At 37.4% G+C, this 27,931-nt stretch overlaps 1 protein-coding gene and 1 long non-coding RNA gene across 3 annotated transcripts; one reads left to right on the top strand and one right to left on the bottom strand.

Moving 5' to 3' along the window:
* The first annotated feature begins 1,428 nt into the window (after window positions 1-1,428).
* Window positions 1,429-27,531, top strand: LOC123875238 (eIF-2-alpha kinase GCN2). Of its 2 annotated transcripts, XM_045920967.1 has the most exons (28): window positions 1,429-1,587; window positions 2,367-2,527; window positions 3,543-3,678; window positions 4,455-4,571; window positions 5,373-5,500; window positions 5,891-6,036; window positions 6,502-7,006; window positions 7,401-7,520; window positions 7,889-8,018; window positions 8,762-8,884; window positions 9,534-9,809; window positions 10,400-10,509; window positions 11,224-11,444; window positions 12,007-12,144; window positions 12,304-12,347; window positions 16,291-16,523; window positions 17,351-17,615; window positions 18,159-18,310; window positions 18,966-19,096; window positions 20,295-20,474; window positions 22,517-22,737; window positions 23,475-23,614; window positions 24,199-24,367; window positions 25,067-25,284; window positions 25,989-26,077; window positions 26,398-26,516; window positions 26,947-27,128; window positions 27,371-27,531. In XM_045920967.1, exons 1-28 carry the CDS (start codon window positions 1,534-1,536, stop codon window positions 27,516-27,518), a joined length of 4,656 nt encoding a protein of 1,551 aa, XP_045776923.1. In that variant the 5' UTR covers window positions 1,429-1,533; the 3' UTR covers window positions 27,519-27,531. The 2 variants fall into 2 exon arrangements, with proteins under 2 accessions (XP_045776923.1, XP_045776924.1); XM_045920968.1 differs by lacking the exons at window positions 25,067-25,284; window positions 25,989-26,077; window positions 26,398-26,516; window positions 26,947-27,128; window positions 27,371-27,531 and having other exon boundaries at window positions 23,475-23,610; window positions 24,199-24,345.
* On the bottom strand, window positions 3,114-22,838 carry LOC123875241. Its single transcript, XR_006798106.1, has 3 exons — window positions 22,825-22,838; window positions 7,351-7,353; window positions 3,114-3,247 (listed from the first exon to the last, which is right to left on the bottom strand). It is a non-coding gene; the product is annotated as an uncharacterized LOC123875241 (long non-coding RNA).
* Window positions 27,532-27,931: the final 400 nt, after the last annotated feature.

The following is a 27,931-nucleotide window of genomic DNA, read 5'->3' on the forward strand; positions in this document are numbered from 1 at the left end:
AAAGGGACCTACTTTGAATGTCTCTTTTAAAATGTTAGCTAATGTCTGCTTTTAATGGTCAGTGGTCGCGAAGAGCAGGAGTGTAACTAGATTCACTTTTACATTCATGCGCTTGGCGACATTGATGAACGCAGTTGTCTAGAGTGTGAAAGCACCAAAAAAACGTACCCAAAAATAAGTTGCCAAGCTTATGAATTGGACCACTTTTCAAAATTCGAAGTGTCTCCTGACAAGTGTTCAGCAGACAAAGGTCCACGCAATTCGACAGAATTTGACAGGTGTCCACCCTTCCCAGTTGTCGACCGTATTAATAGGTAAAGGAATAATATTTTAGTGGAATGGGGACTAAATTGAAGAGACGTAATAAAGATTTATTAACATTGTTCCAAAGTGTATTCATATACCTACTCACCTAATTTTCTTAAGATTTTTAAATGAGATGTAATATCCTGCATACCTAATATTTTAGTTAGGTACCTAAATAAACGTAAAGGAAAGTCATTTTATTTTTAAAGACCAACAACGTTGCCAATATTTTAAAGAGTACTGCCATCTCTTGACAAATTATCAAACTATTTGCATAGACCATTGTCATCGGTCGTCGTTTAAATAATATTTAACTGCAGAATCTTTCCATGTCGATATTACTCATTAGAACTTTATAATCATAAATAAAAATTGTAGAAACAATGTTAACTATATCATAATATTGTGTTTAACAATATTCAATCCTTTTTTGAAATTGTTAAAAAGTCTTGATTGTTGAAATTACTAAACGTTTTCTCTTTGACGATGACATCTTCCGTCAAGTGTCAGCCGTCAGTTTTTCTGTCAATGGATTGTTGAATCTAATGTTGCCAGGCTTAAAGATTTGTCCGTAGATCTGGGGATTTTTGGCTTCACCTACAGTCATAACATTAGCAAATTGTAAAACCTAAAAAACATATAGTTACTTTAATTTTTTTAGTAAAAGTTAATTAGTTTAGTTCCTTTTGCCTTGGAGCCTTACTCTATGCTGGTTGTGAAACATTATTAAAATTTTATTTTGCCTACCTAGAGTTGGATGCTTACTTTTTGGGGTAACTAAAATTCATATTATTTTATGAACATTTGGATTTTGTTAAAATTTTATTAATCATTTTATCATTGAAAATAGTTAAAAAAAAAAATTGTTGTAACTAAGTATTGATTTTTCTTGATTGATGTGCCGTGCTTTTTTTGCACAAAGACCTTTTGTGCATTTATAGTCAGTAACCGTATCTCCATAGATTCTGTAAGCATCTTTTATCTCAAATAACAAAGTCAGGTCTATTATAATTTACCTAGTCTATCCGTTACCCTACGGATTTAAAAAAAATCGAATCTGGCAACACTAATTAAGTTGACGTTGACGACTGATCACTGACGTTTAACGTTTACAGAGCGAAGAAAACAGTAGGTACGGTACTGAACTGAGGTTGAAATCGAAATATTTATTTAAAAGCAATTTAACTTATTAATTATTCTATTATGTGAGACTAAAGTGTTACTAAAATGTGTGACGAAACTAACCAAGAGCGTCAAGACAGCGAGCTAGTCGCGTTACAGGTGAAATATTTAGTTTTCATGACATATTGTTACATTGAAAAAGAACCTAATTTATTTACTGTGTTTTGTGTATTTGGGTGTAAATTGACAAGAAAATTTTGTAATTAGTTACCCACACTTTAATTTCGATCGCATATTTGTTTTACAGGCAAAATATGCAATAACACAAATTATGCCTATAAGTCTAGAAAATTGTTTTTTCAGGGATTGTATAGTTTTCTAAATAATTTACAGACTATGAGATGAATTATTATTAGAATAAGTACATAGGATAGGTACTTACTTTTTTTTTAAATATTGAAATACTTGCATTAAAGTAGACTGTATTTACATAAGTATACCTGACAAGTTTGAACATGTTAACAGATCAATTTACCTATTTTTTTTTCTCTCGTCTGGCTTTACACTGATTAGCCAATGTCAAGTTTGTAGTTATTTACAAGTTAGGGAAACTATATGTACAAGTATGGACTTTGTCTGTGCCGGCGCCTGCCGACATACACGCAGCACCCCTTCAGAGCGCTTTCCAGTCAGTTCCACCACCAATAAACACCAGCAGAACGCAAAAACCGTCCACTTCTAATAAAAAAACACTCCAAAAAGTCACAACACGCCAGCAAACACCACCACAGACGAAGTCAATTTACCTATTTGTCATCAATTCAATATGTCTCTATTTTTTTCAAACTGACATGAGTTTAACCTTAAAATGTGGTACCTTTTTTCTAAAACCAACCTTTGCATACAACTGAACTAATATCAATAATATGTTTTTCCAGTCAATCTATGAGGAAGCAGTGGTAGATAACCGAAGAAAGCCAGTGTGGAATGAGTGGAGACCTCTGAATGTTCTATTAACCTTGCAGCCTTCTAATACTAGTGCAGGAATCCATTGTGGGGCTACCTTGCAATTTGAGTGCTGTCATAACTATCCAGATAAGTAAGTTAAAACGTGTAAAAAATGACTTCTCACACATCATTTTAACTTTATGTGTCAAATGTCATGTTAGAAGTACAATTTTAATCCTTACTAGAGGATGCCCGCGGCTTCGCCTGCATGGATTTCGTTATTTTTAAATCCTGTAGGAACTCTTTGATTTTCCAGGATAAAAAGTAGCCTATGTCCTTCCCGGGGATGTACCCCAAGTCTGTACCAAATTTCATTACAATTGGTTCAGCAGTTGGGCCCTGAAAATGTAGCAGACAGATAGACAGACACACTTTCGCATTTATAATATTAGTATGGATGGATTTTAAAGCTGGACCATACTTTCGACATGACAGTTGACTCATAGAGTTAAAATGGTGCGTTAGAAGTCATTTTGTATGTACAATACTTTACTTTGAAATAATAATTTATCAAAGCCAGCTTACAAAAATGTTAACAATGTGTTCAATTCTGTTGTATGCAAATTTTTTTTAAAGACTAGTGCTTGGCTGCAATCAGACCTGCTGGTAAGTGATGATGCAGGCTAAGATGGAGTATGTTTGCCTAAAAGATGCCTATTCACTCTTCACTTGAAGGTACCTAGGTAAGGTATTAAAAGGGGTGAAACTGACCCCAGAAGGGGAAAGCGATACAGTCTCAAAACTAAATTGACATCTAAATCTAGTGCCATCCTTTTCCACAGGGAACATTATGAAAGGAATAGCAATAAATCTTTCGTTTTGGTTTAATTGTATGTGTGTATTGCTACTGTGTGTATGTTATGAGATCTCAGATTGAAATTTATAGAGCATGCTTTGACTTTGCTTAGACTTAAGTTTCAGTTAAAACGAGACAGATATATGCCAGCGGTATAATGCTGTCTCGTTTTAACAGTATCTTAAGTCTGAGCAGAGTCAAAGTGCGGTCTATAGATTGCAGCCTCAGTTTTTTCACCATTCCATAAAATTCAGCAAGTGTGCCCTGATGGTAACTTTGTAACATAATTATTCATCATATTACTTTGCAGACCTCCAAATATACTAATAAACAAAAGTTTTGGACTCTCAGATGACAACACACAGAAACTTTTAAAAGAATTGCAAAAATTAGCTGACCAGTTGTGCGGTGAAGTTATGATATTTCAGCTAGCCCAACACACTGAAGTAAGTTTTTTTAAAAAGAATATTAACCATTTTAATCATGACTAACATTCCCCTTTCCCCTCCAACTAAGCTTATGCTAGGAGTGGGTTACGACAATAGTGCAACGGGTGGGGTTCGAACCGCCGACCTTTAAGATTTCAGTCCGTTCCTATAATCCTTGAGCTATTAAGGCTTTACTTTTAATTAGTTAGTTGAATTTAACCAAAAAAAAAGTGATCAAATCAGATATGAGCAGATCCAAACACAGATAAACCAAAGTAACTGAAATAGGATGCAAATTCGAATTCGGAAATGGCAATTTTTTTTTTTAATAACTAGCTTATATCCACTACTTCGTCCGCATGGATTTCACAAATTTCAAACCCCTATTTTACCCCTAGGGGTTGAATTTTCAAAAGTACTTAGTCAATGTCTATCTGTGCGTTAATAGATCAGTCAGTCAGTTTTTCTGCAAACACACCAAGTAGGAGATGATGCAGCCTAAGGTAGAGCGCGATGTCCTTTAAACTGAAGCCAGAAATTCCATATACTAGCAGTGCGTATAAGAAACGAGGAAGCAAATCGCTTCGTACGGGTCCGTGGGGCTTAATCTGTTGGTAGTTTGAGTGTGCCTATCTATGATTTCTAAATATATTATTTTTTCATTTATCATCCCACTAGTAGTGTTTAGAAATGGTGCTTAGTCATTTGGTTGTACTCAAATCTCTAGAACCAATCAAAAAAAAAGGTTGTTTTCTTTCATAATGACTAATATGAAGAAACTGCTATTCTTTCAGCAATTTTTGGATAGCCACAATAAACCAATATTATCTTTTTATGAAGAAATGGTTAGAGAGAAAGATGAAATGGAAAAATTGAAACAACATGACATCCAAGTGAAGGAAAATGAGGAGGTATGTATTTAAAAGTAGATGATGCTAGCGACTTTATTCGCGTGTATTCACGTTTTTTGGGGTTCCGCATTTAAAAATCCTGTGGAAATTCTTTGATTTTCCATAACAAAAGTATCCCATATCAATCTCCAGGATGGAAGCTATTGAAGCTGGAATCGTTTTAGTGGATGGACTGTTAAAAGGTGACTCTCACATTTATAATATTGAGTAAGATCAAATTAAGTCTTCTACATTTATCGTTATCAATATTTCTTGAAAAATGTATGGTCCACAGTAGTTTTTAACCCCCGACCCAAAAAGAGGGGTGTTATAAGTTTGACGTGTGTATCTGTGTGTCTGTGTATCTGTGTATCTGTGTATCTGTCTGTGGCATCGTAGCGCCTAAACGAATGAACCGATTTTAATTTACTTTTTTTTGTTTGAAAGGTGGCTTGATCGAGAGTGTTAGCTATAATCCAAAAAAATTGGTTCAGCCGTTTAAAAGTTATCAGCTCTTTTCTAGTTTTCTTGTAGAAAAGAAGTTTAGATAACCCTTAGGTTCATAATATTCAAGTGTCAATTGACAAATGTCACGCTGTCAAGATGGACGTTGCCTAGATACATAATTATTTATTTGAAAATGATGTTTTGGAAAACTCAGATACTTTGGATCGTAGGCGCGGAATAGTCCAAGAAAATCGGTTCAGCCGTTTGAAAGTTATCAGCTCTTTTCTAGTTACTGTAACCTTCACTTGTCGGGGGTGTTGAAAATTTTTAATTTACACTTGTATTATAATTAATGCATGTTACCAATTTTTTTAGCTCCAAAAAATGAAAGATGAGATTCAACGTTGCCAAAATGCGATGCGTGGTAGTGTAGACAGTTCATGCAGTTCAGACATGAATAGTGAACATAGGAATGGTGAGGGTGATGCACCCAAACTGTTATAGTAAGTTTTCTTTTAATTAAATAATTAACAAGACAAAACCAAAAATTTAAAACCCCACAAAACATGCAGTGGTCTATAATAATCTTCAATTTTAATTCCCATTCACAGCTTCATAGGTTGTCATATGCAAAGACACTAATGGCTAATGCATACAGAAAGAGTGAGGTGGTGGGAACTTTTTTTAATAATCCATTAAACTCGGCTTTATGTACTTTTACATAATATATAGAGGAGAATCAAAAGACGCGCAATCCGCGCAGTAAATGTTGTAGATGTTATAAAAAAAGAAACTGCGCCTAAACTCCACTTTATTCTGTTGGTGTGCATTGAGCCTTAACTGTCTGTTGAAGTTAGCAATCCGAGAACTAACGAACGTTTTATTTTCCTTAGTTACGCCGATGATAGAATGTTGCCAACAAAAAAGATCTCCAAAAAGAGCACTGGTACAGTTCCTTGTACATGCAACATTAAAGGGGCAAAGGTGTTGCGCTACACACAGAAGAATAACAAGAAAGTCTACATTGGGAACTGCATAGGTGAGTTTATTTTTAGTACACCCATTTATTAGTTAATGATGGAGATACATATGCCTTAAAAGGCATACCATTTTTTTTTTCAGATATAAGTTAGCCCTTGATTGGCAATCTCACCTGGTGGTAAGTGATGATACAGTCTAAGATGGAAGCGGGTTAACCTGGAAGGGGTATGGCAGTTTTTACTACACGATATATTACCGGACCGCTAAATTGCTCGGAGGCATGGCCTTGCCGATAGGGTGATAACTAGCCACGGCCGAAGCATCCCACCAGACATAACCACCACTACCAGACAGCCAGCCAGCTTGTCAGTGTACAAATGCTCCATTTCGTCAAAGGGCATTATCTAGCTTTCTTCCAATATACTACTATATGAGCTGCAAATTGAACAGCAAAAGTGAATATATATACGAAGCTCAAACCATATAAGATGAATCAGCTGTTGACCTTTTTTGTATCTTCCAGGACACTCATCAAACGGCTCCACAACATTCCTAGCGATAGACGACGACGGAGAAAGAATTATTGCCAAAAAGTGGTACCTCACTATCGCGTCAGACTTTCAAACTCGAAATCGACAGCTAACCGCCCTCCAACAAGATCTGAAATCCATGTGTCGATTAAAACACGCATCCCTAGTGCCATACGTTGCCATGGAAACGTATACGGAATCAAAACGGACGGGTCGACAAAATGTGTACATTTTCCGAGACTTTATATTAGGGACATCCCTAAAGTATTTACAAGAGAAATCGAACTTTGGGGACAAGTTAGAAAGGTTGAAATTAGTTCGGCATGTAGGGTTAGGTGTTTTTAGTGCGTTGAAGGAATTGCATAGTGTTAATGTGTTGCATAGGGATGTTAGGAGTGAGACAGTGTTTTTGGAAGACAGTGGCAAAGTTAAATTGGTCGGTGCAGCCCTGGATGTCAGATTGGCAGAGATGATGGAGGAAGAAAATTATTGTGATCGGTAAGTTCAGATCACTTTGTTGTATGTCTGTCTGTCTGTGTGCCCGTCCGTCCGTCGTGTCTGTCAAGAAAACCTATAATATAATATATGACCTAGATTCACGTTTATCTGAAAATAGAGAATTTATGGTTGCATCACAAAAAAAATGTTTTTCAATTTTCAAAGTAAGATAGCTTACCAAGTTGGGTATCATGTGAAAGGGCTTTACCCGTACATTCTAAAGCAGATTTTTATTTATTTTTATGCATAATAATTTGTCGTGCAAAATGTTGGAGAAAATACCCGAGTATGGAACCCTCAGTGCGCGAGTCTGACTCACACTTGGCCGGTTTTTTAGTATGTACTTACTAATTAAATCTAATTTATTTGAAATAAATAACCTATCTGTATTTAGACAGACAAAAGCGCATGACATCTACGCAGCGGCCCAGCTTTTACTCTCGATTCTTACGGAGGAATCGGGGTATGAAATACCGCCTGATTTGCCTGGCTCAGCTAAAGACTTCTTCTCAAGGTATACCTCAGTTTTATTTTTACTTGGACGGTTTTATTTAGACTTACCATTTAGTTCTTTATTTATTTCATGCGTTCCAATATCACTAACCATATTATAAAAGCAAAAGTGTGTTTATTTGTCGGTTTATTGGTTTGTCCTTCAATCACGTTGTAATGAAGCAAAGGATCGACGTGATTTTTTGTATGGATGTAGTTAAAGACCTGGAGAATGATATAGACTACTTTTTATCCGGAAAAATAGAGAGTTCCCACAGTATTTTAACGCGTAACGTTTTATTCTTAACTTAAATAGAGACCTCAAGATTTAAAGTAGGCTTAAAAATTAATTTAAGCAGACTACACATCAGAAAACTTTTTTTCCTTTAGGTGTTTAACAGAAGACGAACATTACCAATGGTCGGCAGACCAGTTAGTCGAACACGGGTTTTTACTAGACGCTTCTCCGACAGATTTACCTAATGGTAAAGAAAAAGTGGATCCTGACACTGAATCTGAGGTAAAAAAATTCAAAATACTACTTTTGCCAATGCGGCGCTTTTCTATATCATGTAGCCATTCCTTGGGATCTAAATGACTATATTCTTCATACCATTAACCCCTGTATGTATAAAGTACTGGAGTAACTATTATTTCACCTGCATTCGAAGAATAAATTATCTACTTTTTAACCCCTGATCCAAAAAGGGGTGCTATAAGTTTGACGTGTGTATATGTGTATCTGTCTGTGGCATCGTAGCTCCTAAGCTAATGAACCGATTTTAATTTAGTTTTTTTTTTTTTGTTTGAAAGGTGGCTTGATCGAGAGTGTTCTTTGCTCTAATCCAAGAAAATCGGTTCAGCCGTTTGGAAGCTATCAGCTCTTTTCTAGTTACTGTAACCTTCACTTGTTGGGGGTGTCATAAATTTTTAATTTACACTTGTCACCTGTATTTTTTTGCACCCTATTACAACAATTATTCAGACGAGAATAGACATATTGCAAAGTGCATAAAGCCGAGTCTGATGGCTTATCTATTTATTAATTGTAGGGCTAACGTAAAGCTTATATGCAAGTTACAGAAAAATTGGTTGATCCAGAAAACAACCATTTCCATTTTTTGAAATGACCAAAAGCGTATGAATCAACCACCGAGAGGACCTCCTTGTCACAATGCTCTCGGTGAAAAAAGATGGGTTGATAGGGTGGTTACAATGGGTTAGGATGATTGGTTGACTTTCAGTATGAGTTTATATTTTTAGGATGAAGATGGTTCAAAGAAGATACGCGATTTCAGCGCGTTAGTCAACGGCCATTCACGCCTTAATATCGAATTCGAAGTCCTAAATTGGATCGGAAAAGGTGCTTTTGGTGATGTCTTGAAGGTAAGCCCTATGCATTGTACGTAGTTTTTTGTTTGTAAATGGTAAGTTATATTATCAGTCATATTTTGTGTCATAGTTTAGCTATCGTACAGTTCAACAAACCAATCCAGTAAAACCATTATCAAGTAAATGGGAGAGTAACTACACAAAAGTTTTTTTTTTGTTTTTTTTTTTTTTGTGTGGGGTGCTGTTTTGTAATGTTTAAAAATAAACATGACGAGCGGCATCCATCATTAATAGTGATTCCCGCAGTGTATGATCGGTAAACTGTGGTAATAGTTGCAGCAATATTAGGCAAATTCCTTTTAGAATTCATATGTGATCAACCCATTGCCGGCCCACTATTGAGCACGGGTCTCTTCTCAGAGTGAGAAGGGCTTAGGCCGTAGTTTGCCACGCTGGTCCAATGCGGATTGCAGACTTCACACTCCTTTGAGAACATAGAGAACTCTCAGACTGGTTTCTTCGCGTTTTCCTTCACCGTCAAAGCAAGTGCCCGGGATCGAACCCCCGACTTCCGATTAGGAGTCGTTTTAACCACTAGGCTATCACAGCTTTTTTTTTTAATTCATAACCCATTAAATATTGATAACTGCTCACAATGTTATATGAAACTATATCGAAATTATCGCGTAGACTGAAATTTTAGGTGAAGAACAAACTCGACGGCGGTTTCTACGCGATCAAGCACATCAAACTGAACCCTAAAAGTGTGGAACTGAATAAGAAAATCACACGAGAGGTCAAACTCTTGTCGCGTTTGAACCATGAGAATGTGGTGAGGTACTACAATGCTTGGATTGAGACGATAACGGAGACTGAGGAAGGAGGGGAGGTGAAAGAAAGCAGTGTTGTTAACGCCCCGGTAAAGAATAAAGGGGACAGTTTACTTGAGGTCGTTGCAAAGCTTGGGCAAGATGTTAAGGTAAGTTTTTGGACTTGTCGTGTTTAAAGTATAAAACCGGCCAAGTGCGAGTTAGACTCGCGCACCGAGGATTCCGTACTTAGGTATTTTTAAGTAGGACAGAAAGAAAAAAAGAACCGGCCAAGTGCGAGTCAGATTCGCTCTCCGAGGGTAATGATACTTGGGTATTTTTCCGACATTTTGCACGATAAATCGAAAACTATTATGCGTGACAATAAATAAAAATCTGTTTTAGAATGTACAATGCCCTTTCATATGATACCCCATTTGGTATAATTATTTTACTTTGAAAATTGAAACAATTTTTTTTAAATAATGTAACCACAAATTCACGATTTTTGGATTTATTCCTTTACTTGTGCTATAAGACCTACCTACCTCCCATACCCTACAGTCACGACGGACGGACGGAGAGACGGACAGACAGACAGACAGACAGACAACAAAGTGATCCTATAAGGGTTCCGTTTTTCCTTTTGAGTTACGGAACCCTAAAAACGTAGTTAGGTATGACAATACAATGCAAATTCCAACGTGGTCGTGAAAGTTGAACCTAGTAACTAATTTTTAAGGCATACTTCATATTTCAGTTGAACCTAACATGGTCAATGTCAGGCGGTCCGGTGCAAGTGAGAGATGAATCATCCGACACTGAAGAGGATTCTGACGATGACGATGAACCCTGGTTCAATATGATGAAGTGAGTGTAGATGTCATGTTCAAAAATTTTGAAAAAAATATTCAGTCAGAAAAAAGTCAAAAACATTTTTGGTTTACCTTGAGTGATACCTTGTTGAATAGGTATTTTAAAATCACTATGAGATTTCTTAGTTGTACCTCTGACTAAACTTGGTCAATGATGTTATTTTTAATTAGGAACAGCTAACTTCAGGATACTCATCTGCGATTGGACCTTGTTATGCCAAAATGTATGTCACATAATGATTTCGAGAAATTTTCTTTTGAAATCAGTATGGCTAATTCTGTTGTATTACTATCTTTAAACTGAATTGGCAGGTCTTTTAGTGCTATCCCCTTCTGCAGGAAGCATTATGAAAGGGATAACTATTTTTGATCCGTCATTTTAGTTTAGAAATTGTGCACAACAATCCCGCTAATATTGTAAACGCGAAAGTTTGTATGGATGGATGGATGTCTTGATGTATGTTACTCTTTCACGCAAAAACTACTGAATGGATTTAGCTGGCAATGGAGATTATAGGCTGGATTAACACATAGGCTACTTTTTATCCCGGAAAATCAATGAGTTCCCACGGGATATTTAAAAATCTATATCCACAGGAACGAAGTCGCGGGCATCAGTTAATTATAAATAAAAATTGTATATTAATAAATCAGTAATCATCTTTTTACCGCCCATTATGAAAAAAATCTTTGATGAATAAAATTTCAGGCAAGAAGAAGAATCAAGCAGTGAAATAGAATTCGAAATTAACTCACAACATTCGGAAACCTTACCATCTGAAGAGACCACGATACAATCGCCAATGTCGAAACAAGTTCTGTACATACAAATGGAGTTTTGTGAGAAGAACACTTTGAGGCAAGCTATCGATAATGGGTTGTATCAGGAAAATGTTAGAGCTTGGAGGCTTTTTAGGGAGATTTTGGAAGGTGAGTTCTAGAGTTGTGGTGTTTAACTAACAAATAAGTTTTTTGTCCGTCTCCCGGATGTATACCTAAGTTCTGTGACATATTTCGAAAGATTGGTTCGATGGTTGAGGCGCAAAAAGGTAAAATGAAGACAAAAAACTTTCACATTTATAACTTTAGTATGGATAAAGGCTTATAATTGAAGAATTGAAAAGAACAACCGCCGAGTTTCTTGCTGGTTCTTCTCAGTAGGAACGGCATTCCGAACCAGTGGTAAGTTATTTGACGATTCAAAAGCACTTGTAAAAGTCTATTTGAATAAAAATCTATTCTATTCTATAATAAGCTAAAAATTTGGTGTTTGACATGTATTTGTAGTCAATTACTCTAATTATCAGTCGGTTTCACCACAGTATGCCAAAACGTATTATTTTAGGGGTGTTACAGCGTCTGATTTGAGACTTATTTTTGCATTTGTTAACCTTTTGATGGGGTAAAGCCGGTTTTTCAATCGCCCAATAATATTTATCTAAGAAATAAATTTGACGTTTTAACAGTTCTCGTATTTGTGACGTTTTCACAGGGTTAGCCCATGTGCACCAAAAAGGTATGATCCATAGAGATTTGAAGCCGGTCAACATATTTTTGGATTCAAACGACCACGTCAAGATAGGTGACTTTGGTCTTGCTACCAAAGTATTCAGTGATCTTCAAGTTGAAGGTAAGACATTTTAAATTATTTAAAATATTTGAACGCATATCAATCAGTATGCAAATCAGTTCTGAAAGTTACTTGAATAAATAAAAAATGATATCAAAGCATGTTGAGGAAATACAAAAAATATTTTATGATTATTTGAGAATATTTTTTTGATTTTAGATATTCAATCACAGGAAGATGGCGACGGGCTTTTAACGGGAAAGGTAGGTAAGCTTTTTACTTTTTTTTTTATAGAGGAGAGGAGGAGTTCTTGTCATGAAACTGCGCAAGAAAAAAAAATTGGCAATCAATAGGGACTATTAAAAATTGACCCTTAGTTTGTGTTATGGTGCTTAAATAAGTTTTCACTTCAAAAAACGTTTATTTACAAGTTGTGTCACACATCACTAGGTATACCTAAATATAAGTTATCCCGGCGCCTCTACTACTTGTTTACTTATGCTAAAAGACCCCCAAGCATTCGGTATCAGAGTGTGTGGTATAACCATGAAGCGAAAATTCGTATGTCTATGGGTATAACCCAGATTTAAAAAAAAATGCAATGACACCAAACATGTTGCAGCCTAAGGCGCTCCACGCTTGCCCAGAAAGTGCCTATTGACGCTTTTTTTGAAGAACTTGATTGGTATACATATTCTAACAGGCCGTATTTGGATCTGAGATGCAAAAAAAAAATTCAAAATTCAAAATGTTTTTATTCAATTAGACTTTTACAAGTTCTTTCGAATCGTCAAAAGCATCTACCACTGGTTCGGAATGCCTTTCCTACCGAGAAGAACCAGCAAGAAACTCGGCGGTTGCTCTTTTCAATGATTTGATATACAATATTATGCCATGTATACAAGCAATTGAAGTCCTGCGCATTGCTGGAGCGAATCGAAGTTCAAATCCACGCTTTTTTATCATTTACATAATCTTCGATAGTATAATATGCTTTTCTCAGGAGCATATTTTTAATAGATTTTTTGAACCTGTGTAAAGGCAAGTCCAAAATTGACTGAGGAATTTTGTTATAGAAGATTATACCCATTCCCACAAATGACTTTTGGACCTTCCTGAGACGGAGCGTAGGAGTCGCAAGCCTGTTACGGTGTCTAGTCAGCCTGTTGTGTAGATCGCCAACCTTCTTGTAACTAAGAATATTTTGTCTTACAAAAATTATGTTGTTGTAAATATATTGAGAGGCTACGGTAAGGATACCTATTTCCTTAAATTTTTGTCGAAGTGAATCGCGTGGTTTTAAGTTATAAATTGCGCGTATTGCCCTTTTTTGTAATACAAAAATTCTCCCAATATCTGCCGCTCTACCCCATATTAAGATTCCATAAGACATAATACTATGAAAATAAGCAAAATATACTATCTTTGCGGTCTCCACGTCAGTTAATTGTCGAATCTTTCTAACCGCGTAAGCAGCAGAGCTTAGTTTGCCAGCAAGAGTTGATATATGGGTGCCCCATTGCAGCTTCGCATCTAAGGTTATCCCCAAAAATGTAGTAGTCTCTTCTATTTTCAAAATATCATTATTTATCATTAAATTAATGTTACTTGTGTTGTTAGTATTGGGCAGTGCGAATTCAATACACTTAGTTTTTTTTGCATTTAAAAGTAGATTATTTACAGTAAACCAGTGAGTTACCTGAGATATGGCACCATTTATATCGTCAAAATTGTCCTTATTTCTATCGACTTTAAAAATCAAAGACGTATCGTCAGCAAATAGTACGATATCGCAAATATTTTGGACTACATATGGTAAATCGTTTATGTATACTAAGAACATGAAAGGACCTAGAATAGAGCCTTGAGGAACACCCATTAGTGAGGCTGATCCGGATGACTTCACATCATTCACACATACTGTTTGAATATGATCACTAAGATAGGACGCAATGAGACCAAGCGCAGTGTCTTTGATTCCATAGTGGCTCAATTTAACTAAAAGAGTCTCGTGCTTAACGCAATCAAATGCCCTGGATAAATCACAGAAAATACCAATGGCATTCTGTGACCCCTCCCACGCATTGAATATATGCTTTAACAGCATTGCGGCCGCGTCGGTTGTTGATCGACCTTTAGTGAAGCCATACTGTTCAGAATGGAGTAGCTTATTTAAATTGAAATGCTGAAGCAGTTGGTTGAGCATGATTTTCTCAAATATCTTGCTCAGTGTTGGCAAAATTGAAATTGGCCTGTAATTGTTTGGGTCACTTTTGCTACCCGATTTAAAAAGAGGTATCAATTTACTACATTTCATGAGATCTGGAAAAGCGCCTGTATCCACAGACTCATTAAAAATTAAGGCTAGATATGGTGCAATAATATCAATAATATTGTTAATTATTTTTACTGATATTCCCCACAGATCTCCGGTTTTTTTGCTTTGTAAAGATTTGAACACTTTAACAATGTCATATGGAGTAACGTATTCAAACCTAAACAACACACCGCATTCAGTGACATTGGCCCTGAGAAGATCATAGGCTTCTGTTGGTGAAGAGCTAAGGGAACTAGTAGTGATGACTGGAATGTTCTGGAAAAAATTCTCAAATGTATTTGCAATTTCAATATTGGAGTCAATAATACGGTTATTAATTTTTAGCTCCAATTTATTGTTATGCACTTTTTGTTTCCCAGTTTCATCCGTGATGATATCCCAAGCTGCTTTAATTTTATTATCAGAATTAATAATTTTTTGCTTTATGCAGAGTGACTTTGCTTGTATGCAAACCTTTTTGAATAATTTTGAATAATTTTTTACATATTCAACAAATGTGGGAGTGTAGTTATATTGTTTTTCTGCATACAAGTCGAACAACTTATTTCTACTTTTATAGATGCCAACAGTAGCCCAGTCACTAAATTTAAGATTTTTAAACAGTTTTTTTTCTACAATTTTAAAGGTAGAATTAAATTGAGAGTTTATGAGATCAAAAAAAGCATTATAGTGTTCATCCGGACCACCCTGAGTAAAGTCAAGTTTAGGTAAAGCAGTTAAAACCTTTAGTTTGAACTGCTTTACCTTTTTAGTGGTTACTGGCCTATACTTTATTAACTTTGTTATGTCTTGATTATCACTGGGAACAGATATCATTTGTCCACAGTGATCGGATCTTAGATTCGTCATGATCGATTTTGCGACAATCTTACAGTCACAGAAAATGTTATCTATACAAGTGGCTGAATTTGCAGTTATCCGTGTTGGTTCATTGAAAATTTTCTGTAAATTAAAGCTTTTAAATAAATTGAGTAATCTGTCAGTAAAAGAAGTGTGAAGCAAAATATCAATATTGAAGTCTCCACAAACTAATATCTTTTTTGATGACCTACATATCCGCCTCAAGGCCTCTTCCATGACGTCCTCAAACAGAACAAAGTCACCTGAGGGGGGTCGGTACACGCAGACGACAATATAGCGCTCCAGCTCAACACAGGACAGCTCAATAGTGCGTTCCAATGAAAGATTAACAATGTCTTTCCGTTCTTTATAATTGATATTGTTGCGGGTTAATATTAAAGACCCTCCGCGTATAGCTTTCTTTCTAGAGAACGCACTTGACAATTGATAATGTTTTAAATTTACTATTAATTGATAACTATTGAGCCAATGCTCAGTGAGGCATAAGATGTCAATATCAAATTTTTTAATAAATAGTTCTATCTCATGTTCTTTGCCAGATAAGCCCTGAATATTTTGGTGTACAAGATTGATTTTACATAGCTTATCTGTTGTCGCACTACTTAGTTTAAAATCTTATTACTGTTTACAGTAGTGTCCATGCAACTATTTGTATCCAAACTATTATAATAGTTTTTATCCAACGTAAAAAAACTGGAATTAGTAGTATTACTAATTAGGTCTATATTATTAGTACAACATGTACCGTTTTCAAAAGAACTCAAGCTAAAAATAGCTGTGTCTTGTATATTACAAGCTACCAAGGTAGCTATTTGTTTCTTATAACTAAGGGGCAAGTACATTGTATCCTTTGTCAGTGAAAATTTTTTTATAAAATTATTTGTGTCTATTATGTGAATATAATCCCTATGGCCCCATGGATGCGCCCCATAAACCTAGACTTTCAAGATCAGTAAAATTAATGTAAAACATGAATGCAAATAAATAAAGAATAATATCATTTGCAGGTTGGCACAACCCTATACGTTGCACCAGAACTCCAACAATCTGCCATCAAAGGGATATACAACCAAAAAGTCGACATCTACTCTCTAGGCATCATTTTGTTCGAGATGTTTCATTCTCCATTTGACACTGGCACCGAAAGAATTTCTGTGCTTACTAATTTGAGGAAGAAAGAGATTGTGATACCAAAGGATTTTCAGAGGGAAGAGAATTCCAAACAAATACACGTTATCAGGTAAGTTGTTTTAACAATAACTTTAATTTGGCAAACTTGTAAAATCCACAATTTCGCTTTGAATTCTCCATAAAAGCCTATCTAATTCGAAAAGGAACCCGCAATTGCACTCTGAATTCTCCAAAAAAGTCAAGTCTCAATTGGAGACGGAAATCTTTAGATGTAGTGGAAAACTCAGTTATACAAAATCTCCAAACTAAACTAAATCGGCAGATCTAAATCTGTTAATCTCTATTGCGCTTGTTTTTGCTAAAAAAATACCTTATAGGTTTTTATTTTTGTTCTAACCCTCCTTACTCCTTAGTAATTACTAAACCACACCACAGTACCCATGTTATTACTGAACAAGTTTCTTTGTTGTTGTTTTAAAATAAAATAAAGACCTCAAAATGCTTTGTCAATCTGTTTTTTAAACCCCGACCCAAAAAGAGGGGTGTTATAAGTTTGACGTGTGTATCTGTTTATCTGTATGTCTGTGTATCTGTCTGTGGCATCGTAGCGCCTAAACGAATGAACCGATTTTAATTTAGTTTTTTTGTTTGAAAGGTGGCTTGATCAAGAGTGTTCTTAGCTATAATCCAAAAAAAATGGTTCAGCCGTTTAAAAGTTATCAGCTCTTTTCTAGTTTTCTTGTAGAAAAGAAGGTTAGATAACCATTAGGTTCATAATATTCAAGTGTCAATCGACAAATGTCAAGCTGTCAAGATCTAGCTCTTTTCTAGTTACTGTAACCTTCACTGGTCGGGGGTGTTGAAAATTTTTAATTTACACTTGTTCTAAAAAGACGTTTGAATTGAAAAAGTTCCATCTATGTATTTTATTCCCAGATGGCTATTAGACCATGATCCAAGTTTACGCCCAACAAGCGCAGAACTTTTGGCATCAAAACATGTACCTCGAGCAGTCCCAGAGGGCACGTTTTCTGGGGTCTTATCTCACACTCTTAGCGAGCGAGGGTCCAGGAATTACCAGCGGCTGGTCACAGCATGTTTAGAGCAGAAGCCGTCCCCTGCTGAGGATTTCCTGTACCATAGCGGTATGAAGACCAAACCTATGGACGTCCTCGCTGCTTTAAAAGATGTGGTTATTAAGGTTGGTAAGAGTTATCTTCTGTCATTATCTCCTGGTACTTTTTATCTTGTATTTGAAGTTTATAACACCTTTTCAAAAACATGCGAAATTCAATTAGAAAACAAAGTTAAATCATAAGCCTCAATAGCTCAACGGTTATAGGAGCGGACTGAAACCCGGAAGGTCGGCGGTTCAAACCCCATCCGTTGCACTATTTGTCGTACCCACTCCTAGTACAAGCTTTACGCTTAGTTGGAGAGGAAAGGGGAATGTTAGTCATGATTAAAGTGGCTAATATTCTTTAAAAAAAAAGTTTCGTTTGTGATTGGTTGGTGACTCAAAACACCCACGGAGTTTTTCGTCTTTGTCATTTGTATGGGATTACGTAACAGAGAGAGCCCTATACAAACTTCTCTCCGTGGATAGAGTATAAAAAGCAGATTCGTCGGCCATGACGACTCACAAATCGGATATCAACCAATATACCGAACCAGTCGTACTTTTGACGATTCAAAAGTACTTGTACTGAATAAAAATATTTTGAATTTTGAATTCTTGTTCAAGGTATTCCAAAGTCACGGAGCAACAGAGTTCACCCCACCACTAATGATTCCGCGCACCAAACGATGGGATCAATACCCCAATGCGGTTAGAGTTATGACGTCAACTGGTTCAGTGTGCCATCTACCCCATGACCTAAGGTTACCATTTGCGAGGTATGAACTATTTCATTTTGCTATTTTATTTAGCTTCATGGATTTTAGTAGTGATTTACTAGCCTTGCTCTGAATTGCCAAACAATCTCAATCTCATTTTGTCATTTTAACCCCCGACCCAAAAAGAGGGGTGTTATAAGTTTGACGTGTGTACCTGTGTATCTGTCTGTGGTATCGTAGCTCCTAAACGAATGAACTGATTTTAATTTAGTTTTTTTTGTTTGAAACGTGGCTTGATCGAGAGTGTTCTTAGCTATAATCCAACAAAATCGGTTAAGTCGTTTGAAAGTTATCAGCTCTTTTCTAGTTACTGTAACCTTCACTTGTTGGGGGTGTTATACATTTTTAATTTACACTTGTGAATCAGTCAAAATTATTGCTCAGTTGGTTGTCTAAGAATTTATAAATAAGTCAACTTTCTGTGTGTGTGATTTTACCTTTATGCCAATTTTCATATAAATTGGTTAAACAGATGGGCCTTTAAGAATCCCGTGGAAACTCTTTGATTTTCCGGGATATAAAGTAGCCTATATCCTTCCCCAAGATGTAAGCTAACGCTGTGCATCATCAAAATCGGTAAAACGGGCCATGAAAAGCTAGCAGACAGACACACTTTCGCATTTATAATTATTGAAAATAGTTTTCATTGTTCTAGACACATTGCGTATTCGGGGACCAAATACATGCGTCGCTATTTAGTCGATCGTGTGTACAGAGAAACGTTGAAACGCTTCCATCCGCGGGAAATGATCGAATGTGCGTTCGATATCGTAACACCAAAGACAGGTAATTGTTTATTATGTATCATCATAGTCATGTGTCATTTCATAGGACTGTGTCTGTCATGTTCAACATGTCTAGTGGGAGGCTTCGGCCGTGGCTCGTTACCACCCTACTGGCAAAGCAGTGTCGTCAAGCAACGGTACAATGCCGTGTAGCAACCAAAGGGGTGTAGGTTTAATAAAAACTGCCATAGCTCTTCCAAGTTAGCCCGCTTCCATCTTAGACTGCATCATCACTTACCACCAGGTGAGATTGCAGTCAAAGGCTAACTTGTATCTGAATAAAAAAAAACATCATCATCAATGCAAATTGCTATAGTTATAAATATTATTTTCTATCATTATAATATTTGAAATCACTTCATTCACTATCGTCAAAGTTCAGTAATATAGTTTTCACTGTCATAATTTTTTTGTCATTATCAGTAGCTCCATTATGTAGCTCTTTGAACGAGAAATGACATATTGCTTTTCTACTACCTATTTTCTAATTTTTTTTTATGATAGTGTTTACCCACACTCAAGGAAATCTATTACATATAATAAAATTGTAGAAAAGTGGTGTCTGTACAATGGAAATATATAAAAAAAAAGTAGCAGGGGTTGTTATTATATCGATGCAGAACCCGAAATTGTAATTAATTTTTTTTTGTCTGTTTGTATGTGTGTTTGTGCACGCTAATATCAGAAACGGCTTATTCGATTTAGATACGGTTTTCACTAATATATTGTAGTAAGCTTCACTTAACATTTAGTGTTTATTTCATGTCAATCGGTTCATAAATAAAAAAGTTATGTCAATTACGTACAGAGTACGTACTACACGCCTCGCGCCTGAGCGTCCGTGGCTATATAAAGCGCGCTGAGAGCTATTCCACGCGAACGAAGTCGCGGGCACAGCTAGTTTCTAAATAATTTTAAACTCCATTATCATACCTAAGTTAGCATTACGTCATCATTTCTTCACCAACATGAAAATTATGGCCTACGTCATAATTTTTATCGTCTCTAGCAGCATCATCGTCAGCATCAATAATACATACTATATATCGTCTTAGTCCTAAGTTAGTCTTAACTTAACTTAGTTAGTTAATCTTAGTCTTAGTTAGTTAGTTAGTTAGTTAATCTTCATCGTCATCACCATTATCATTTCACTGAGCACAATCACTGTAGAATCCTATTAATGTAAATAATTGTTGTAGAAACCCTCTGGCCCGACGCTGAGCTCCTGGTAGTCGCGAGCCGAGCGGCCATGGAGAGTTCCCTCAAAGTGATGATACAGCTAAATCATACGGATCTCCTGAAAACACTGCTCCTGTCCTGTGGGGTCCCTCAAGACAAACACGCTGTTATATACCCTGTTCTAGTGGATGTTAGCTTAGGTCAGTACGTAGTCGAGACCCTGACCAATGTTGTTTTTTGACTGGACTTAGCAACCCAACAGTAAATTTTATATGATGTCAATTTCATACCTATCAAAAGATATTTTTATTTTTTACAAATTCTGTTATACTTCTCAATCTATACTAATATTATAAAGAGGAAACCTTTGTATTTTTGTATGTTTGTATTGAATAGGCTCAAAAACTACTGGACCGATTTCAAAATTTCTTTTACCATTACTTAGAGGGATTCTTCCGAATCCGTATAGGCTATATTTTATCCCGGAAAATAGAAAAAATAAATGTCCACCCGTGCGAAGCCGGGGCGGGTCGCTAGTTATTTATAATCTCAGTTGGTCACATACGGTCTCTTGACAAGATCGACTTTGCCCGCCATAAATTCCAGAGGACTTCGTCTGTGTTGGTGTTAGCTGGCGAGCGTGCTCTGTCTTTTTGGAGTGTTTTTTTTGTTAAAACTGACTGGAAAGCGCTCTAGGGGGTACCGTGCGTATGTCGGCGAGCGCCGGCACAGACGGGGTCCATACTTGAATAGTTTAACTAACTTGTTACTAATAACTATAACCTTGACATTGGCTAATCTTTGTAAAAGCCAGAAGAGAGAGAAAAAAAAATCCAGAGAAGGTTTTTTACGGTTCCGTACCCGAAAGGTGCCAACAACGAGACCCTATTACTAGGCCTCTGTCTGTATATCAGCGGGTTGTATCTCATGAATAATAGATAGATAGATAGATAGATAGATAGATAGATAGATAGATGGATGAAATTTTCTTTTTTTTTTTTTTTTTTTTTAAATTGTATAGACTAGCGCTTGGCTGCAATCAGACCTGCTAGCAAGTGATGATGCAGCCTAAGATGGAGCGCGCTTGCCTAGAAGGTGCCTATTCACTCTTGACTTGAAGGTACCCATATTATAGGTGGAAGGGAAAACTGACGCCGGAAGGGCGTTCCATATCCTAGCGGTTCGAATTAGGAAAGAGGAAGCAAATCGTTTCGTACGTGTTCGAGGAATTTCGACTACGTACGGATGCAGACTTTGACGATGCCTGGCAGTACGATGGTAGAAAGGTGAAGGAGGAACCAGGTCAAAGAGTTCTTGTGCACACTCTCCGAAATATATCCTGTAGAATACCGATAGACTGGCAACTTTACGCCGATGTTCTAAACTTTGGAGTTTAGTATTCATCAGTGCTTCGTCACCAATGAGTCTTCTAGCTCGGCGATCCACCGAATCCAATGCTTCGAGCTGGTACTTGGCAGAGCCATCCCATAAATGGCTGCAGTACTCCATGCACGATCGAACTTGAGCTTGGTACAGGGTGAGAAGCTGTTCCGGCGTGAAGTACCGCTTGACTTTGTTGAGGATGCCAAGTTTCTTGCCAGCTGTTTTTGCCTTGGATTCGATGCATTGTCCAAAGTTGAGATTGGACGAAATGTTGATTCCTAGAAGTTCAACACTACCGGTAATCGGAACGGGTATACTTCGGAAAGTCGGAGTAAGTGGGAATGAACTCCGTTTCGCGGTGAATAAACACGCTTGCGTTTTGGTGGCGTTAAATTTGACAAGATTGGAATATTTGATATGAATATTTAATTTGACAATAATTCTCGAAAATTTCAAATGCCGCTATAACAAATAATAAAAATTTCAAAACGACCGCCACATAAATTAGAAAGAAGAAGAGAAGAAAAAATTATTCTTGACTCTATTTTGGTACGGAATCCTTCGTATGCGTGTTTGACTCGCACTTGACCAGTTTTTCTTTCTTGATAATAGAATAAAATAAAATATATTGTTATTCAAGTAAACTTTTACAAGTGCTTTTGAATCGTCAAAATAATTTACCACTGGTTTGAAATGCTGTACCTATCAAGAAGAACCGGCAAGAAACTCGGCGGTTGCTCTTTCCTAATAATTCGGTGGTTCATGCTCTGATACAGAGTGCAAAAACTTCTAATCCATATCAAACCACGATATGGAGGTCTTGATTTTGAGAAATTAGTGTGGATAAAAAATGTTTTAGGTCGGATAACAAGTCTACAACTACAAACTCACCTCACAACACTATGCGTTACGAATAAAGACATAACTAACATGCTGCGTTTGATGGAAGCTGACGTGCCTATCAAGCAAGTGCGGGAGTTAGTGGGTTCAATGGGTAGGAACAAGTGGGGATCTACACTAGAACGCGCGATTAGACAGTTGGAGGCTGTATGCAGCCATGCCGTGGCCTTGGGGTGTGATGTGAGTATCTTCTATAGTGTTATGACGTTCTGGTATTTTTTATTTTGGTGTTTTCGGGCTGCCTGGCTGGTCTGACTGCCTTTACACGGCCCATCATTTTAACTGTTTTTTGAAAAGAGTTTCTGCAATTTTAAAAACCTAAATCAAGCTGAAGAAGTCGAATGCACCATCTAGTATTTTATCAGACTGACTGGTATATCACCCTACCAGCTAAGAAAACAGCCTAGGTCTAGAAACTTCAGTTATGTTTGAGAAGACAACTGTTTCCATGCAACAAATTTAAATTCAAAATATTTTTATTCAATTAAACTTTTACAAGTATGTTTGAATCGTCAATTGTATCTCCCACTGGTTCGAAATGCTTTTCCTGCCGAGTAGAACTAGCAAGAAACTCGGCGGTTGCTCTTTTCAGAGATTTGATATACAGTATTATGCCATGTATAAAAGTAATTGAACTCCCGCGCATTGCTGGAGCAAACTGCAGGACGCTTATATGCTTTTTCAAGAGCATAATTGTAATGGATTCTTTAAACTTGTGTCAAAGTGAGTCCAAAATTGTTTACGGACCAACCTTGTCATTAAGAAACTTGTCAATTGTATACTAACCACGACTTGATAAATCTTGTTTAACACAGTGTTTAAACTACAATGGCAAATCTGAGAACTCTTTCGGAATCATAAGCAGCCAATATCAAACCCGGGGCGGGCTAACTAGTAACAAAAAACGGTGTTTTCAGGTGCCAATTACGGTGGCTCCCTTTTTCGCGTACAACGCAACGCAACACTGCGGAGTGTTCTGGCAAATATCCGTAGTGAGACACGAACATCGGCCCACCACTAAGCATCGCTCCAGGGACCTGATCGCAGCTGGTGGCAGGTATTTTTTAGTAAAATTGGTAAAAAAGAAATCTTAGTTTGGTGGCAGGAACTTAGCTAAGCACTGGTTTCCACCTAAGCGGAGCAAAGAAATGTGTTCAGTCGACCTCATCAAATCAGCTGCCCAACCGTGGTTTGACAGCTACAGTTTGATAATATCCTCTGATCGGTTGATACTCGCCCACTATTGGCTACAATGCATTGTTGCAATTGCAACAAAAATACCATAAAATCAGCCAATCACAACAATTGACAAACGTATCGGCGGTTCTCTGGTGCTGCGAATTAGTGCAAATGTTCATGGGCGGCGGTAATCACTTAACACCAGGTGACCTGCCTGCTCGTTTGCTCGCTATTTTTTATTTAAAAAATGAGATTGTTGATAATTGATCCAATTTTTCCGAAATGTCCAACAGATTTTTAATAAATGACGAGAAAAAAAATCACGTCGTCTTTTGAAAATCTGATTGGCCAACATAATTATCTCATCTCCGCTCCGCTTACATGAAAACTGGGCTTTATCTTTTTCGGACAGAAAATCTATCCTTCCCTTTCAAAAATGTAATACATCAATTAATAATTCAGGTATGACAACTTAGTGGAAGAGTTCTGGAAAGTCGCCCGAGTAGAAAAGGACCACAATAATGGAGAATTAAAATGCACGTCTGTCGGTTTCTCCATGTCTCTCGAGAGGATGGCTGCCATCTTGAAAAACATGGAGATCGAAATACCACCTGTTATTAAAAATAGTGAGGTAAGACTTTCTAAAGTAAACGTTGGATCAGAGTGTTGGGCCGAAATGCACTCTGCCCAATTGTAAATACTGATACACTGATTTGTTCATATTGTATTGTAAAAATCTGGTCCATAAAAAATAAAGAAATGGGGGCAGTCAAACTTGTCAGCTTTAAACCATTTTTGTAACTCGTTACGAAATTTGTGTATATTATGTACCTATACTAGATGATACCCGCGGCTTCGTCCGCGCAGATTGAGGTTTCTTAAAAATCCCGTGAGAACGCTTTGCTTTTCCGGGATAAAAAGTCGCCTATGTCAGTTTCCGGACGCAAGCTACCTCTATACCTTTCATATAAATCGGTTAAACGATATCGGTTAACGGAATCCCGTGGAATCTTTTTGATTTTCCAAGATAAAAAGTTGTAAGTAGTAGTCGGAGAAGTGTCCTTCCCCGATTACTGTAAGCTAGGGTGCAAGCTAGCTCTGTGCCAAATTTCATCAAAATCGGTTAAACTGTTGAGCCCTGAAAAGTTAGCTGACAGACAGACAGATACACTTTCGCATTTAGAATATTAGCATGAATTTAGAAGCGTGACAGACATTTTAAATTTAGAAACAAATTCATCACTAACCGACTTCAAAAATAGGAGGAAGTTCTCAATTCGTCGGAATCTTTTTTTTTTTCAATTTCAAACATTCATTTTTTTCAAAACAGAGCAACACAATCTGCGTTTGCGTATGCAACGGCAGCAAAGCCGTTCGCGACGGTTCGGAAGTGAAACGCGCGCGGATCGCTCGCGAACTCTGGGCCAGTGGGCATTCAGCTTTATGTTGGTCTGCCAACCCGTCGGATGCACATGATCTGACGAAGTCTCCTATGGTCCTGGTGCATGACAGCCTTTATGTGCTTGTGTCTTGCTGGGAGGGGAATAGGTGAGCGTTCCAAGTTTTTGAAGTAAGAAGTCTTAGGTTAGGTTAGTATAGGTATAGCGCATAACTGAGGAGGCTCAGAGCGTGACAGTAATCTGCTCTTCATATTCAAAACGTAGCACTTGCAAAATAACGGCTCGGAGGAACTGCACTTTTCCTTAGCACATCTAAAATTTTCATGCAAGTACTGCCAAAATCCTTAGCAAAAACATACTTCCAATGAAAATTTTCCTGAAAAATATTTTTTGTTGTGTCGGAAAGCCCCTTGGGACTCCATTTCTCTTAACCGTTATTTGGCAAGTGCCGCGATTTCAATATGAAGGGCAGAGTTGTTTATTGAACTCTCGCGTCAGACATCACACCCCTCCCGCACCGCTCCACTTCTGCAGGAACCTACTCAGTTATGCCTTATGCCTGTAGCAGTAGGTAAACTGAAACCTAAAGTAACTAAACCTGAAGAAAAACATCCCCAGGAAACCTGCATGCCTGAGAGTACTTTATAATATTCTCAAAGGTGTGTCAAGTCTGCCAATCCGCTCTTGGTTAGCGTGGCAGATTATGGCTTGTGCTCAATAGTGTGCCGGCGATGGGTTGGTCGTGATGATGATGAAGAAGAACTACAGTTACAACATGTCAGGACTCTATCAATTCGGAATGCAGAGTAGAGCCAGTAAGAATCTTAGCAGACTTTTTGTTGTCTATTCCAGAGTGCGCGAATTCAAAGTGTATGCAACAGAAGTGATTGAGTTCATAAAACAGAAAATGAGCCCTGATATCATTAGGAACCCGGAGTGTGGTAAGTTTCCATTTAATTTTATAAGTATAACCTGTGAGTGTTTGATTTCTAATCTCATAAAATGTAAAGTCCTGACTACATAAACTAGTCACGGCCATGAGCTAGTCACAGGCATCAACAAGTCACAAGCATCAACTATTCTCAGGCATCAACTAGTCACAGGCATCAACTAGTCATAGGCATCAATTAGTAGTCACAGGCATCAACTATTCACAGGCGTCAACTAGTCACAGACATCAACCAGTCAAAGGCAGCAACTAGTCACAGACATCAACTAGTCACAGCCATCAACAGCTAGTCACAAATATTTTTCCTTACAGGCACTCGAACCACGAGTTGGCCCGAGGGTGAGAAGTCGAACAGTCCGACCATAGCAGTCACCTTCATCACCGCGAGCGAAAGGATCACCAAAAGCAGCAAAAGACAATGTGAAGTTCAAGTAAGTTTGAGTTCTTCACAATTTTTCCACTAATTCACATATGTTTGTAAAAATTAAGCAATACCCTAAGTACCTATAGTAAGTACCTAAGCAAAATTTTTTGTGGCGGGATTATCTTTGGCCCTCAGGAGAAATTATTTGTCTTTAAAAAAATGACAAAATTATTATCCAAACTAGCCGATGCCCGCGACTTCGCCCGCGTGGATTTAGGTTTTTCGAAATCCCGTGGGAACTCTTCGATTTTCCGGGATAAAAAGTAGCCTATGTGCTAATCCAGGATATAATCTATCTTCATTCTAAATTTCAGCCCAATCCGTTCAGTAGTTTTTGCGTGAAGAAGTAACAAACATACACACACACACACACACACACACATACAAACTTTCGCCTTTATAATATTAGTGTGATGTGATTTGTTTTTTCCCCACAGATAAACAACCAAATGACCTCAATCCTAGTGAACCTAGGTCTCCTGCCAGTACTAAGCAGAGTGCGTGTGAATGTACTGGCGCTAGCGTGCGAGGCGGGTTGCGTGCGTGCACTAGCGGCCAACCTCAGCGTGCCCATCGACGTGCCCTACCTCCAACACGCGTTCCAGCCCGTCTGTGATATGTATGTACATATATAATACTTCATATCAACAAGATAAAGTTGAAAACTAAACCCCGACTGCGATCATCTTAATAACATTGAAATTAATTAACTGAACCTGCATTTAAGCAAATAAGATTGATTTGATTTGCGCCGCTTGAATCCAGCGGCTCCCTGAGACTCGTTTGACGTCGTCTGGAGGGTCTTCCAACGTCTGCGTCATCATCATCGTCATCATTAAACCTATATTATTTCCTTTCCAGGTATTTCAAACGCCAGAACATTCTAGAAGAAGCCCTCCAAGAGTTAACCAACATCGCCAAACAAGTGAACCAAAGCAGGAGTCCAGATGAGACGCAGCTGTACGCTCTCTTTTCAATACCCGATTCCTTATGTCGTATGATTACTTGATATTTGTATTGGATAATATTATCCAATACAAATATCAAGCATATATATGCTCGATTCAAAATTTAGTGCCTATAAAGCACTAGTCACACAGGAATTTTGCGTTTAATTTTGTGTGAAACTTGTCTCTCGCCCTTTTTATACAGGGTGTAACCAGAATGCTAGCAAAAACGAAAACAGGTGATAGTACTGATGATGACAGACTGATAAGATACCATCAAAAAAGGTCGAATTTTTTTTTAAATCCTGTATTTTTTAAAAGTTCACAACATATTGTAAATAAAACATCTGACTGACGCTAGAGGCGAACAAACGTTACTAACGTGAATACAAACGTAAATGGGTCACTCGACGTCAATGCCGCGTCGTAGGTGGGGCATTGACACGAGTTTAGCACGCTATACAACGCGGGTTTG

This window comes from Maniola jurtina, chromosome 19 (assembly GCF_905333055.1).
Source record: "Maniola jurtina chromosome 19, ilManJurt1.1, whole genome shotgun sequence".
Classification (NCBI taxonomy): domain Eukaryota; kingdom Metazoa; phylum Arthropoda; class Insecta; order Lepidoptera; family Nymphalidae; genus Maniola; species Maniola jurtina.

What these genes read in the sequence shown, in the direction of transcription:
- LOC123875238 (XM_045920967.1), top strand. Translation starts at nt 1,534, where the DNA reads ATGTGTGACGAAACTAACCAAGAGCGTCAAGACAGCGAGCTAGTCGCG. An exon ending in CCCTGGTTCAATATGATGAA is followed by an intron (nt 10,510 to 11,223) that starts GTGAGTGTAGAT and finishes ATAAAATTTCAG; the next exon opens with GCAAGAAGAAGAATCAAGCA. An exon ending in CTAAGGTTACCATTTGCGAG is followed by an intron (nt 18,311 to 18,965) that starts GTATGAACTATT and finishes TCATTGTTCTAG; the next exon opens with ACACATTGCGTATTCGGGGA.